At 34.9% G+C, this 16,680-nt stretch overlaps 1 protein-coding gene across 1 annotated transcript in view; it reads left to right on the top strand.

Moving 5' to 3' along the window:
- The first annotated feature begins 6,995 nt into the window (after positions 1-6,995).
- The window catches only part of marchf9 (membrane-associated ring finger (C3HC4) 9), a 19,351-nt gene continuing 9,666 nt past the window's right edge, over positions 6,996-16,680 (top strand). Inside the window, exons 1-3 of the mRNA XM_082146251.1 lie at positions 6,996-8,561; positions 15,763-15,918; positions 16,047-16,239. Coding sequence (XP_082002377.1) covers positions 8,217-8,561; positions 15,763-15,918; positions 16,047-16,239 — 694 coding nt within the window. The 5' untranslated portion in view covers positions 6,996-8,216. The remainder of the gene's footprint in view (positions 8,562-15,762; positions 15,919-16,046; positions 16,240-16,680) is intronic.

The following is a 16,680-nucleotide window of genomic DNA, read 5'->3' as shown; positions in this document are numbered from 1 at the left end:
TCCATAGATATAAACAAACTGCTTCGGTGTGTCGCATAGACGTCGTCATCGTCTTGCTGCTCCCTCCCCGTTCTGTGATTGGTTCCCTTTTTGAGGGGAAAATCTGGTCCATGGTGTCCATGCTGCCTAGCAGCGTGAATGGCAGCATGGGGAAACCCAGGCTTGAGCAATAAGTTGCTGGCTGCAGTTCACTTAACAGCCACTTAACAATATTAGCGTATGTTGTTGCGTTAATATAACACGGATTTCTGAATTCTAAAAATAGCCCCTTAAAGGCACACTATGCAAGATTTGTACTTTAATATAACAGCTTCGAAATCATTTCGATGGTAAACGAACTCGTAGTAGGGGGAATCATCCCGATAGCAAAGCAGTGGGGGGGACGCCGCTGGCAAAACCAGCAATGCAGATTTGAGAGGTGGTGCCCCGACAAATCTCGCAAGAATCACGACTTGCTTTACGGCGCGACGTCACATACATCAACAACATATGAAGCAGCCTCTATGGAAGACACTAGCACGCATTTCAGACGTGAATCATGGCAGAGTCGACGAAGAAAACAAAGAACGCGAAGTCGGAAGAGTGCAGAGACGGCTCTGTGTGAGTGGTATTTACGATAGTAACGTTAAATACAAGTACTCCACATCGACTCTAGGGGTCGCTGTTTGAGAAAAACGGAAACTGCATAGTGTGCCTTTAAAATCTGAAATATCTTAAGTGGTATGAGAAATGTCTTAATTATGAATTCAAGAGATCTTAAATTTAGAGACAGAAAAACAGAAATCGTGATATGGCTTAATGTGATTATTAAACTTCAAAAGGCGATTTAATGGTTAGCACTGCATGTTTCAAAGTAAAAACCAGCGCTGTTGTGCATTCAACAAACTTAGTTTCAGAGCAGTTTGCACGCAATGATTAATTTAATTATTATGATCTACTGTTGATGAATTATGACTATATTTATCTTTATAGTGTTTATATTATACTTTAAAAGTCGCATTTCTAAAAAGCGAAGCTGCGTTATACATTTGCTTTTTCCCATTGATTTTCTTTAATAATGGTTTAAAGGCTGAAATGTAAGTATTTTTGTTTTTGTCCTACTTCTACAAAGTGAATTTGAGTTTGATGGGACACACAGCCTTTGATGTCAACAGCAAAAAAATATGGGAAGTGTTTCTTCTCCATTTTAAAGGTTGATATGCTGGTTTTATTTAGCATTTATTTGAATTGTACAAGATTAATGTGCATTGTGACATTTTATTATTTGTGTTTAGCTTCGTCTCCCCCGAACAGTTGACGACCTAGAATATCAAAGCAAACTGCCATTTGTTGTCATTTACTTCAGCTGGAAATCACACAAAAAACAACAGCAGGTGTTTACAGTTCATATCGAGTTTATATGCATTAGTGTTACAGCATTTTATTTCCACAACTAATAATCCGTTATGACAAAAAAAAAAAAAAAAATTCTCCAGTTCAGTCTGTGTGAGATCACTTCCTTCCTTTGTTTTCAGTGTTAAGCTGCTTATTTTCTTGCAAACAACTTACACTAAGCTATTATAGATTATGCAACTTGTGTAGGATGAGTGTGTAAAATGATTCATTCAGGGCCTGAAAAATATTGCATGTGGTTATCTTACAAAATGTTCCCCCAGTGAGAGACAAAACACTGTTAGTTTGCTGTAAAGGTGTTTTCCTGTTGCAATGTCTCTCAGAGACAAACGATTTCTTTGTGTAATACTCCACTTCAACTCTCAGCATCAACAACAAACTCCCTGCTGTGTGTCTGCTGATTTATATTGTGCTCATGCTCTGTGATTTTACATCATGGGTGAAGTCATTATAAGGCGGTTTATATTTCTATCTCAAAATACACTGCCCTCGTGTGGTGCCCGCTGGAACATAAAGAAAAAGCAACAAACCCTGGACCACAAAACCAGTCACATGAGTCACTTTTTTGAAATTGAGAATTATACATCATAAAAAACTAAAAGCTGAATAAATACGCTTTCCATTGATGTATGGTTTGTTAGGATAGGACAATATTTTGCCGAGATGCAACTATTTGGAAATCTGGAATCTGAGGGTGCAAAAAAATCAAAACATTGAGAAAATCGCCTTTAAAGTTGTTCATTTATGTTCGCGATTGCGCTGCATTCACTCACAAACATAAATGTTTTATATATTTACGGTAGGAAATTTACAAAATATCTTCAAGGAACATGATTTTTACTTAATATCCTAATGATTTTTGGCATAAAAGAAAAATCGATAATTTTGACCCAAACAATGTATTGTTGTCTATTGCCACAAATATACCCGTGCGACTTGTGACTGGTTTTGTGATCCAGGGTCACATATATATATATATATATGATCAAAAAAGCAAAGCCTCTTAATATGTAAAAGCTTCACATATGTTTTCAAAAACGCTGGTGGGGAAAGATACAAAGCTCACATAAATGTCTGCAGTCTCATCAATGCAAAGCGTTCCTGTACTTGTTCAATCTTTGAATCTTATCTTTTGCAAGTTATCACCTCATTTGCACTGATGAGCTTCAGCGCATCAATAATCGTTGCCAGTGGCCACAACAAATAGATCGAACGCTTCACAGCTGAAACCATAAGCACATCAGCTGGATTTATAATGGAAGAACGGTGCATTTTAATGTTAGAGTTGGACAAGTTTTGTGTTCGAATTATATGCAAAATGTCTAATGTAACTGCTTATGTTTTTGTCTTTCTGTGCTGCCGGGTGCTTATGTTAGTAAAATGTGCACTGTAAGGTGTCTGGTTTCCTTGAGTTTCCGGTCAACGGGACTTGGGTCATGCTCAGCAAAGCGAACCCCTATCCTGTCAGCACACTCAGGCTCCAGGTTGGGACACGTGCCAGTTCTCCCTCCTTTCCATGAGTGTCCATATGCACAAACCAGTCTGACCACCTGTCAAGAGACCGATATAGCAAACGGTCTATGAGATGTTTGAGAAGCAAGGGCCTACATGTAGAAGTGCAATATTGAGTGTTATAATGGGCAAACATCTCTGCATCCTGACCTGGTGTTGTTTTCTGCAGTGTTTGTTGGCTGAGTTTGATCCGGACAGATGATGGAGCTGATCGTGATCCAGTCGGATAAACAGGAAGAGTAATCTCTCCCATCAGAACGGGGGAGGCAAGCGGGTCAATAGCAGAATAAATAATGGAACGCACTAGATGCATATTGTTAGTACAAATGAAGACGGACCTGCTGGGCTCTCTCTCTGTGACCAGCATTGAGTGTGTGCCGGACACCCCGATTGGTCAGCATGAGCTGTTTGGAGCACAGGCCAACCTGTGCACTGTCTAAACTCATAAGCTTCATTTGAAATTTACATTCCAGGTTCAATACAAGTCAAGCTCAACCGACAGCATATGTGGCATAATATTGATGACTGCAAAATGACTCATACCTCCTTTAAAAATTGTTGACAGTAGCAAAGTTGTAAAATTTGATATTTTGCACAAAGGGTTAGTGTTTTTTTTCCCCAAACTGAAATTATAGCACATATTGTTTATATCTTGTGGCTATATATTGAGTATTTTAGTCTTTATGAATTGGCCCCCTTTACTTCTATTGTAAATATCTATATCTATCTGTCTATCGTTCAGTCTATCTATCGATCTATCAGTCTATCTATCTATCTATCTATCTATCTATCTATCGTTCAGTCTATCTATCTATCTGTCTATCGTTCAGTCTATCTATCTATCTGTCTATCTGTCTATTGTTCAGTCTATCTATCTGTCTATCGTTCAATCTATCTGTCTATCGTTCAGTCTATCTATCTATCTATCTATCTATCTGTCTATCGTTCAATCTATCTGTCTATCGTTCAGTCTATCTATCTATCTATCTGTCTATCGTTCAGTCTATCTATCTATCTATCTGTCTATCGTTCAATCTATCTGTCTATCGTTCAGTCTATCTATCTATCTATCTATCTATCTATCTATCTATCTATCTATCTATCTATCTATCTATCTATCTATCATCTATCATCTATCTATCTATCTATCTGTCTACCGTTCAGTCTATCTATCTATCTATCTATCTATCTATCTATCTATCTATCTATCTATCTATCTATCTATCTATCTATCTATCTATCTATCTATCTATCTATCTGTCTACCGTTCAGTCTATCTATCTATCTGTCTACCGTTCAGTCTATCTATCTATCTGTCTATCGTTCAGTCTATCTATCTATCTGTCTATCGTTCAGTCTATCTATCTATCTGTCTATCTGACTATCGTTCAATCTATCTGTCTATCGTTCAGTCTATCTATCTGTCTATCGTTCAATCTATCTATCTATCTATCTATCTGTCTATCGTTCAATCTATCTGTCTATCGTTCAGTCTATCTATCTGTCTATCGTTCAGTCTATCTATCTATCTGTCTATCGTTCAATCTATCTATCTATCTGTCTATCGTTCAATCTATCTGTCTATCGTTCAATCTATCTATCCGTCCGTCCGTCCGTCCGTCCGTCCATCCGCTTTTGATTCATGTAATTCTCTAAAAATGTCCAGTCTATTAGATACAATTATTTAGAATGTAAACCAATCATGTACTCGAACATAATTTTTACTGAAACTGTAGTTCCCAGCATGCTTTGCTTGGAACTTAATGATTGCAGTGAGCTAATAGCTTGTTAGCTAGCTAGTATAATCTTAATATTCAGTCATGTGACAAAAAAATATGAAATTCATTAAATTATTAAATCCTGCCAGGGAAACATATTAGATCACTTAAGATCATAAGATTCTTAATTGAGTCACTTAAAATGACTTAATTCCTTGATGTTGAAATTATGTGAACAAATTATGGTTGTTTAACTTAATTTATTCATGTGGGACCAATGTACATTATTAAATCATGTTAATCCAATACACCCTTTTTTGTGTATAGACTAAAAAAGGGTGTTGCATTTACATTATTAAATTATTTACATCCATATGAGGTACAATTACCCCTGATTCATATGTATACATAGTATGCATCAGGGGCGATTGTGCCTCGTATGGTAATATATTTTAATAAATTGTTAAATATTATACAATTTGAATAAATTGTATTTTATTGTATTATTTAAAAGTTTTTTTATTATTATTATTCAAAAAAACAAAACAATTTGCATGTTTAGTATGTGTGTATATATATATAATGGTTTCAGTTGTGAAAGCCCATCAGTTGCATTGCATCTTTAGTGTCTCTTTAGTGTTCACCAGTGAGAACAAGGTATTCAAACTTCATCATATAAATATTTCCCAGGACGTGTCTGTATTAAAATGTACGTGTGTGTCCACTCACTTGGTTCCAGTTCAATTATTGATATGCAAAACGGACACACTACATGCCTCTGTGCAGCATAGTCATGCCATAACAATAAATCAACAATATGTCTGTGCTGATTTGTGTGAGAGATTGATCTGTACTGCCAGAGAGGACAGCTTTGACAGCTCAGTCTGACTCACTGTCCATTATAACTGATGAGGATTCATTAAAGTTATGTAAGTATTTTTATGTTGCCCCATAAGTATTTTGTGTTCCAAAGAAGAAAGAAAATCATATGTTTGGAACGACATGAAGGTGAGTAAATGATGACAGAATTTATTTTTATTTTTTTATGTTTATGTTTGAATGTCAATTTATTAAATTACAAAATATCAAACCAAGTGACATCTTAGTGAACTAAGCTTATTACTTACGTTTTTTTATTTTGGCTTTTAATTAAATGTGGCAGTGATTTTTAGTGGATGAAGTCAGTTTCTTTGTTTATCATATTAACATGTTCCTCAGTAGGACTAATTACAACAAATTACAATGTTTTTTTTGTAATGTGCTTTATAATAATGTTTTTAAAATAAATGCAACTTGGTTTGATATTTAACTGTTTAATAATATTTAGTGCATTTTGATAGTGCTGTCAAATCAAGTAATCATGATTAATCGCATCTAACATGAAAGTTTGTTTTTATATAATATATATATATATAAAACACATATTATATATATATATACACACATATATTATATAATTATAAATATATTATATAAACAAACTTTTATGTTAAATGCGATTTATCACGATTAATCGATTTGACAGCATGAACACATTATATTAACAAACTTTTTTTTAGATGTGATTAATCATGATTAATCAATTTGACAAGCAACACATATATTATATAAACACAAACTTTTTTAGTTATTAATCACGATTAATCAATTTGACAGCACTAACATATATATTATATAAACAAACTTTTTTTTAAAGAAGTGATTAATCACGATAAATCAATTTGACAGCAGTAACATATATATATTATATAAACACATATATAAGCACAACCTTTTTAGATGTGATTAATCGGGATTAATCGATTCGACAGCACTATTATACACGTATTATATAAACAACCTTTTATGTCAGATGACTAATTTTGATATATGTGCCTTTACGAATCACAGTAGTTGTAAATCTGTATCAGTATCAGTACATCAAGTAGGCAGTAATGAAAGAAACAATTGCCATTTCATTCTTCTAGGTCCTAGCTTAACACAGTATGCAATAAATGTAATGGCTGAGTGTGAAAGATCAATTTTTAGGGCTGCCCTGGTAAGGCAAAAATTGACAAGAATCTCAATCAATAAACTGCATTAGAGTGCTGACCCTTCAGCTAAAGCCTATCTTTATGTCATGGGTCAATCCTGTTACGCAGAGCATTTTTTTTAATGACCCTTTCATAAAAAAAATAAATAAAAAAATCATATTTGTTAGTTTTCTTTTATCTCCCGTAAAGCTGCCTGAGCTTGATCAGAGCACATAGGAGTAATTATGGTTTAATCTTTATAAATATTCTGCCACTTTGTGTTGCATAGCAGGAATGAATGACCCATTAAGCTAATTTATATTTCCCGCGTCTCTTTGACACGTAGGGGAAACGTCACGGCTAGAGATCAGCACCTTGGACAGCGGCGCCCGTCAAAAATCAGCACACTTGGATTCTCCCACGGGAGACTCGAGCAGGAGCGCGCACGGCAGCGAGACGCGTGTAAATGAATCATTTTGATTGGGCGAGAGCGCGCCTTGGAAACAAGGGCCGTGTGTTGATGCGCACGGCAGAACGTCCATTTCGAGGATGAATCAGAGGGGAGCAGCATCAGCATCAGCATCCCCATCACATTACGATCCACAGCATCAGCCGCTCCGACTGACTATCACACCCTGCGAAGAAGGAAAATAGGCGAATCTGCGCACGGTGCCTTTTATTTTTCCCTTTCTGGAAGCTCCATCTTCCTTTGAACGTCAACGTGGCGAGGAACCATATCGGGCCGGGAGGGGGATGGTGATGAACTTCAAATGGAGACGAGATGCTGGCATTTCCCCACTGCTCCTCAGTCAAAACTCCCATTATTATTAGTGCTGTTTTTAAAACACCAACCGAATGGATTCTTCTGAGCTCTGTGTTCGGGATGGGAGGTGGCGTTGGAATATGTCAATGGGGAGATGCACAAGGAAATTATGTGAAAGCTTCGTCATGATGCCTCTGATGAACAATAAACAAAACTATAGGATTGCACCTGAATCCCACTTCCAGCTCTTTTGGATTATGTTTTTATGCTGAAGGATCCGCGACGATGACTGTATGTGGCAGTGATGCTCTGCAATAGATAAATGCCATTTTGCATCTTCCTCGTCTCTCATCCGTGCATCCAGGCGTTGGGTTGCTGGGAGTTTATGAAAATTACATCTCTTTAGAGCTGAAACAATGCATTGCTGGCTATTCATTGCAATACCATAGGCTTATTATTGTCGACCTGTGATGATTGTAACAGCATTCAGAGAAACCACATCGGCCCTGACAAGCACATACATGCCATCAGACGGAAAACAACAAGCACTGAGATTTTTCTGACCAATTACCTTTGGTTTGGACACTTTCCTCTGAGGCTTTGGGGTAGCAACTGCATTTCTGCCGAATAAAATATTAATAATAGGCCTAAACGAATCAATAACAACAACAATACCAATAAAAACAATAATGCATAATAATAACAATATATAAAAATAACAACAACAACAATAATATAATCATTATTTATAATCATATTTTTTCTGTTAACAATTAAACAATTTCGTTTCAGTCATATAACACACACATGTAGTCAAACATGTTCAAGAACCGGATCCGCATGTTTTTTAACGAACTGAAGGTGCTGGTTTTCATGCGATCCGGTTCTTCTCGACGCTCCGACAGTGACGCAGAGCCGAACAGACGCTCGGACAGAATGAGGGGGCTCGGGATGGGCGGCTGCGGATGGCCGCCTTTCGTTGATTGCTCCAGCCGTGATGATGAGGAAGAATACTACGGGAGCGATCCCAGGCCCAGGAGCCTGGCGTTTGAGGAGAAAGACCCGAAACTGCAGGCGGGACTGGACGCGGTCAGCCTCACCAGCAGCACGGCCAGCGGCATGAGGACACCCCAGTGTCGAATCTGCTTCCAAGGGCCCGAGCAGGTATACCTTTATTCCCACAATAACAAGGCCTTTGTGTGTATTTTCTTTAGTCTGTTATTGCCATATTTGCTATTTTAAATGTAAATGTTGGTGGTTGCCACACCATATTGCACATGCTGCTTGTTATTGTTACTATAGTGAATTACTACAGCTCTACAAAGTACATGTTGTTCATCGGCATTGCTCATTTTGGTTACACTTTATTTGGTAACACTTTATTTTAAGGTGTCCGTGTTACAGTGTAATTATGGATTAAAGTACTGTGTAATAATAATTAACTACATGTACTTACTATAGGGTTAGGGTTAATTGCATGTAATTATACATGATTTATAGTTATTACTACAGTAACTACATGTAACGTGTAACAAGGACACGTTAAAATTAAGTGTTACCCTCGTTTTTTGTTAATGCACTGATATATAATTACAATATAATTATGCACTTGTCCAAAATATCTCCTTGCTTTATGCACCTGTCCAAAATATATATTTTTTTAATGTAGGCTAAATACACTTAGGCCTACATGAACACTTGGTAACACTTTCTTTTACTGTGTCATTGTTACATATGTTACATGCAGTTACTATAGTAAAAACTATAATATATGCATAATTACATGCAACAAACCCTAATCATAACCCTTTAGTAAGTACATGTAGTTACTTAATATTATTCAGTACTTTAATGTATAATTAACAAAGACACCTTAAAATAAAGTGTAACTGAACACTTTAATATGATTTCTTACAATAATAATAAAAAAAACTGTTATACGTAGAAAAATAATTTGGCATTAAGTATGTGCAGTCTAATAGTTTTATCAAGACAACTTTAACTTGAACAGCTTAACTATTTGCGCAAACATGCATAATATTGTGTTTATTAATATTGTTCTGTAGTTTTGCTTGCTTACAATTAATATAAAGCATGTAAATTGTCTTAAAGTTGCAAGAAATTGTTGGTGAAGTATTGGCAACGTGTTTAGCTCACGGAACAAAGACCATCGGCAACACGTAACCTAATAATGCATTTCTCTTTTGATGGGACACAGGTATGCCATTGGAGCGTGTCGATTTACAGGTTCAATATGTCCACACAATTAACCTCTCTATTGCTTTTTTATGAGCAGTAGACATCTCTGTGTGGAAATGTATAGATCCTAGTGTGGATGTTAAAGCCCCGGACAGCCTGAGGCTGATTCATTCACATCCAAGACAGTTGTACATACAGCCTATAAGCTGGAATCACATGGTCTGGAAGACTGAAATGTTTTGTTTTTTTAATTGTAAAGATGTTCAGGAGCAAAATAGACGTGTAATGTTTTATATCGCATGATGGATGACCTGCTTGATTTGTCATCCGATGAGCTGAACGTCTGTATAGCGTAATCAGATTCTCATGGATAAATCAGCGTGCGTTTGTATTTGGATCGTATAGGCGGAACACGGGATGGATGTTTGGTCAGCAGCCAAGCTGCGAAACAACAGATGTGCGAAACCTGTAAAGCTCATCTGCTGCAAGTTAGCCGTAGACATCAGCTAATATGGAGAGATGTTAGTGATGTACCTACACAATCCATCTGGCAGTCCATCTGATTATGTCAGCCTCGGTGTCTTTTTCAATGCGAGATGCGTTAGAGTGTAAGCCTGCCTCTCAGGTAGATTGTTTATGAGCTGTTGAAAGTGCCGGACTGACAGGAGAAAATCAGCCACTAGAATAAAATCCCGCTGTCAGGATTTTAGGGTCTGTTTGAGTCATTCATTGTTATTGTTTAGATGGTCATAACTGCACCAGTTGGCAGAATTAAAGCCATAGGTCAACCAAAAATGGCAATTCTGTCATTTACTTACACTTAAGTCGTTCCAAACCTACATGACTTTGTGCAAAAAAAAAAAAAAGAAGAAAATATTTTGAGGAACATTGTACTCCAAAACAACTTTGGACCCCATTGACTTTCATTGCAAAAAAACCCATAACATTTAAATAAATAAATAATTAAAAGCATATTTCTACTTTGGTGTCCAGTTAAAATCAGCTGTATATTTTTCTGAATTTTTTATTGTATTACAATATTTCACTATATTATTGTATTTTACCAATGCTTAATTCTGTTTTGGGAGGTTCTTAAAAAAATGAAATGAACTATTATATAATTTATAAACAATATTTAATATTTAAAATATAATATTTTAGAATATTTTTCCCTGTTTGATACCTTTGACATCACAGCTCAAGATCATTTTCGAGAAAATTGCCCGTGCTATTTAGGGCTGTAAGATATAGGGAAACAAAATTGCAATTGTGATTAAAAATGCAATAAAAAGCTTTATCTGAGAGTAGGCATGAAATGTTTTTAGTAAAAAAAAAAGCATTATTTATTAATAATTTTCACAATATTAATTTAAATATGAAAAAAAATTGCACTGTTGACTAGTCTACTTTAATATTTTACCAGGAAGTTTTGTGTGTGTTGGGTAGCGTGTGTATGCATGTATCCACACATGCACAGGTCCAAGGGCTCGATGTTTGCACATGCTCCTGAAAACTAAATATTTCTCTTATTTTCAGTCTCTCCCATTCACTTTCAATGGCCGTCCATTCTTGACCGGGAACACCACAAGTATGACTTTGTGCCATTTTGTACAAAATAAAAGTTTTTCAAAACAAACTTCCTTGTGAAACATTAAAGTAGATTTGTGTGATCAACAGTGCAAATCTTTTTCATATTTTATTTCATATTGTCAAAATTATTCATAAATAATGCTTTTTTTACTTATAAAATTAGATCCCTAATCTCAGATAAATGCAAGTAGAAATATAAAACCAGTCCTAATTGAAAGAGAACAAGTTGACAAAAAGATTGAATCCAATATTGGATCATAATATAGCATAACAAGTGATTTATAAGCAATTTTTTGTAGGCCGGTCATTTTTGACCGGGAACACCACAAGTGTGACTATGTGCCATTTTTTACAAAATAAAAGCATTTCAAAACAAACCTCCTGGTGAAACATTAAAGTAGACCAGTGTGATCAACAGTGCACATTTTTTCCATTATTTATTTTCATATTTCCAAAATTATTCATAAATAATGCTTTAAAAAAAAAGAAAAAAAAAAAGATACCTACTCTCAGATAAATGAGGCCTACGATTAATCAGAGGCAAATAAAAATACAAAACTAGTCCTAATTGAAAGAAAACAAGTTGACAAAAAGATTGAATCCAATATTGGGTGATAATATAGCATAACAAGTGATTTTTTTAGCTATTTTTTGTAGACCGTTGATTTTTGACCGGGAACACCACAAGTGTACTTTTAAATGTTCAAACATAATTTTTATTTCCACAATAAAATTAATTACATTTATTTATTTTATTAAAATTTTAAAAAATTGTTTTTTATTCATTTAAGTTGAAAGAAATTTAACAATATATATATATATATATATTTTTTTTTAATTTATTTTTTTTTAATTTATTTTTTTTATACATTTTAATTGACTCATAATAATAAACTTTTTATTTATTAATAATTTTTTTTTTTCCCAGATTTTTATTGTGGACACAGTAGATCCAACTGTTTGTTTTTCACGTACGGGACTGACTCAGTAGTGCTGAGTAAAAGTCTGATCTCTTTACTGGCCTGCTTCTGTGTTTAACAGACAAATTGAGATGAACACATTATAAATCTGTGTTTCTCCTCAGAATCAATAGTGATTATTAAGCTTAAAGTGGTTCTGATTCTAGTCACACCTCAAAATTGCATTTAGACACGCTGGCACCACAGTTAAATAATCGATGCAATTAATGATCACAGATTGCTTTCCTCCTTTTTCTTCTTTTATGCCGCAGTACTTCAGAAGCCATTCAGTCTTTCTCTAAAGATTATATCATTCTTACAGTCCTTTATCTCTGCCCCACAGTTGGACATCCTGTTCTTTATCCTCCACTTGTTATTCACATTGGATCTATTGTATGTTCTCTTGGCAGCTCTCTAAATGCTACTCTTACTTGTGTAATGTTTGTTGATGTATGGTTTCTTCTTGCTAAATATACCTGGCACAGTCATTTTCAGTGGTTTTGCTGGATGCTGTATTATTAGTGGTTCTTGCTCATATTTAGGGTTGAGGATTTGAACAAACCCCTAATTTTAGATATCATTTTTCTAGAAAATTGCACATGCTAGTTAGGACTGCAAAGTCCCCCAAAAAAAAAACTTTTTCTGATAAAAAATTACACATGCAATAAAATGTTTGCTGTGCTTGTTTGTAGGGCTGTACATTTTGGCCAAAACTTTGTGATTATATATCAATATGAAAATATAATAATATTAATAGTTATTATTATTTTGTTCTTAAATACTCAACTTTTTTTTTACAGTGAAAAATTACAATAGTAATATTTATTATTTTGATTAATATTATTATATCATTGAAAACACAATAATAATAATAACAATATTAATAATATAATTATATATATATAGTATATTCTATATTTTTATTTTACAGTGAAATATTACAATAGTAATATGTATTATTTTTTGTTTAATATTTTATATCAATATGACAATAACAATATGAATAATAATAACAATAATAATATAATAATTATTTGTGTTATTATTATGATTATTATATATTTTATGTATTTATTCTACTGTGAAATATTACAATAGTGATATTTATTATTTTGTTTATTTTTATATCAACATAATGATAATATAATAATAATTATTAGTAGTAGTAGTAGTAATAAATATTCAATATATTTCTAAATATTTTTTTATATAGGCGACTCAATTTTATTTCACAGTGAAATATTATAGTAGCCTATTTATCATTTTGTTTAATATTTTTTATCAATATAACAATATAAGAATAGTAGTAAAAAATAATGATAGCAAAAATAATAAATAATAATAATATCATATAATTATTTTTTTCTAAAAATACTCATACTTATTTTACAGTGAAATATTTCAACATTAATATTTATTATTTTGTTTAATATTTGTATTTGATAATAATAATAACATATTTATAGCTGTCTTAATTAATTTTCAAACCATCAAGCTTTTATTTTGGCGGAAAACTGCAGGGAAAGCTCCTTAAAGCTTTTCCTTTGTTGACAACAGCCTAGCAACCGCATAGCAACCACAGAATGCACCAGAGTGAAAGTTTGCAAAAGCTGCTGCTAATTTCTCAAAAGCTTTTTTCCCAACAATCCTGGAGCTGCAGGACTTTCAGAGGTGTGTATTGATTGAGTGTCTGGAGCAGTAGAGGAGAGAATAACTCACCCGTCGTCCTTTAACTGCACACTCTTCAGATCCTCCACACGCTCATAAGTCTGGAGTCCAAAGCTCACGTCAGCAGCCGCATGCACACTGTGTCCCTGATCGATTTATCATTTGTAACGGCGGACAGGTTCATGAGTAATATCTCATTTACGTAAATCAACTGGACCACAGCACTGTCCTGCCGGGGCAGTCCAGTCATGAGGATCGTCGGTTCTGCGGCTGTAATGCAGCTTTAGAAGGCGACAGATGTCAGCGTCCAGCAGATGTGTTGTGTCGTGATCCCACTGCACGCTCACGTGATCATCTGAGACTCTGGAAACCAACGTCTTTGTTTGGAAGCACTGGACGACATTAAATCGGGATGATTGTTTATGTTAGTCACATGCAGGAATATAAAACAGGAAAAGTAGTTTCATCTGTAATGTTTTATTACACACATCTCGTGGTTACTTGATTCTGATTGGTCATTTGAACAGTTCACTTGTTTTCAACATTGATAATAATCAGAAATGTTTCTTGAGCAGCAAATCATCATATTAGAATGATTTCTTGAGGATCATGTGATGCTTGGCTGGAGTAATGATGCTGAAAATACAGCGTTTCTATAGCAGGAATAAATTACGTTTTGTAATATTCAGACAGAAAACTGATATTTTACATTGTAATAATATTTCACAATGTTACGATTTTTACTGCATTTTTGATCAAATAAATACAGCTTAGGTGAGCATAAGAACTTTTTTCAAAAACATAAAAAATATTCTTAGTTACCAACCCCAAACTTTTGATTGGTAGAGTAAATATATTCTGGCAATTCTCATTATGAACTAGTTGCTGATTAGCATGCATATTACTAGGATATTGGCTGTTTATTAGTACTTAAATAGCACATATTAATGCCTTATTCTGCATGATCATATTCTACATGCCTTAATCATACTTAATACCTAAACATAACAACTACCTTACTATTAATAAGCAGTAATTAGGAGTTTATTGAGGCTAAAGCCGTAGTTAATAGTGAGAATTGGACCCTAATCTAAAGTGTGACCATATTTTTTAATTATTGAAAAATACAAGATATAATAGCATTGGTTACACTTTATTTTAAAGGTGTCCGTGTTACAGTGTTATTATAAATTTAAGTACTGTGTAATAATTATTATCTACATATACTTACTATAAGGTTAGGATTAGGGGTTGGTTTAGGGTTAGTTGCAATGTAATTATGCATAATATATAGTTATTACTACAGTAACTGCATGTAACGTGCAACAAGGACACTGTAAAATAAAGTGTTACCATAGCATTTCCAGTTCAGTTCACGTCTACATGTCCAAATAAAGCTGAATATGCAGGTCTGGGATTTAATTGTGTTGCTCGGGATTTGACTGGATCATAATAGTTAGGCTATGATATTTTTGGCTAATCTTATTTCTTCCCACTCACAGCCTTGGTGACACCAGCAGAAAAGAGGCTATTTCAGAGGCAGAGAAAGTTATTATGATTGACAAAACATATTTTCCTGGCACAATAGACCGGTAGCTCCGCCAGTAGCTCGGTTTTGTATTTCCACAGCATGAAGGTAAGATCTTACGGGTTTATGAATGAACCGCTCGTTTTTAAAATCTTCCCGGTCTACTGACATTCTGTTATGACATCCGCTTCAAGCATTACAAAGCTCATGATATCTATAGTTAACTCTACAATAAGTAAATCCACTTCAACAGCGATGCTATAGAAATATACAGAGCTACCGCAAAAACGGAAGTTCAAAGACAAAATTCTAAAAATGGCGGCGCTCTTGTTTCTCTGGTGCATAAAGTCTATAAGTCCAGGAACGTTTATTACAATAGTAAATAGTATCGTGTTTTGATTGTGCTCTCTCGTGCCTGCAGGGGGAGCTGTTGAGCCCATGCCGCTGCGACGGCTCCGTGCGCTGCACACACCAGCCCTGCCTCATCCGCTGGATCAGTGAGAGAGGATCCTGGAGCTGTGAGCTCTGCTACTTCAAGTACCAAGTCCTGGCCATCAGCACCAAGAACCCGCTGCAGGTGAAGCGTCAGTTTGTGAAGTATCTGGGTCAGGGCTAAGCACTGGCTTGCATCTCTATTTATAGGCTTCTGCAAGCAAAGCAAGAAAATGCCATCTTATAGTGTTTTTTTAATGTTGTGTGTTTCAGTGGCAGGCGATTTCTCTGACGGTGATCGAGAAGGTGCAGATTGCCGCCATTATCCTGGGCTCTCTCTTCCTCATCGCCAGTATCTCGTGGCTGGTGTGGTCTTCTCTCAGCCCGTCCGCCAAGTGGCAGCGCCAGGACCTGCTCTTCCAGATCTGCTACGGCATGTACGGCTTCATGGACATCGTGTGCATAGGTGAGGAGTACAACCACATGGATAAATCAGTGCAAACACACGTTTAGGACCTCTCTTTGACTTCCTATATATAGACTAACTATAGACTAATATACACACATTTGCATATACGTATGATTGGATATGTGTAAATGTAATTTTGTTCTGGGAAAATTATGGGAACTCTTAACGATAAGGTTTGTTAACAGTAGTTAATGCATTAGGTATCTTGAACTAACAATGAATGATAGATGGTTACCATGTTTAGATGGTTAGGTTAATTTCTACATATGTTGATATATTGTAACATTACAATGAAACAATATGAATTTTGTGAACAATAAATAGTATAAATATAATATACTATTGTTAATAACTTTCATGATACTTTCGTTAACAATACATGAACTGAAGATACTGATGTTCATTTATGCAATATATTTTGTTAAATTGTTTTTATAT

This window comes from Leuciscus leuciscus (assembly GCF_965113295.1).
Source record: "Leuciscus leuciscus genome assembly, chromosome: 18".
In the NCBI taxonomy this organism is placed as follows: Eukaryota; Metazoa; Chordata; class Actinopteri; order Cypriniformes; family Leuciscidae; genus Leuciscus; species Leuciscus leuciscus.
The sequence above is the reverse complement of the archived record's forward strand: the minus strand, read 5'-3'. Positions and strand labels throughout refer to the sequence as shown.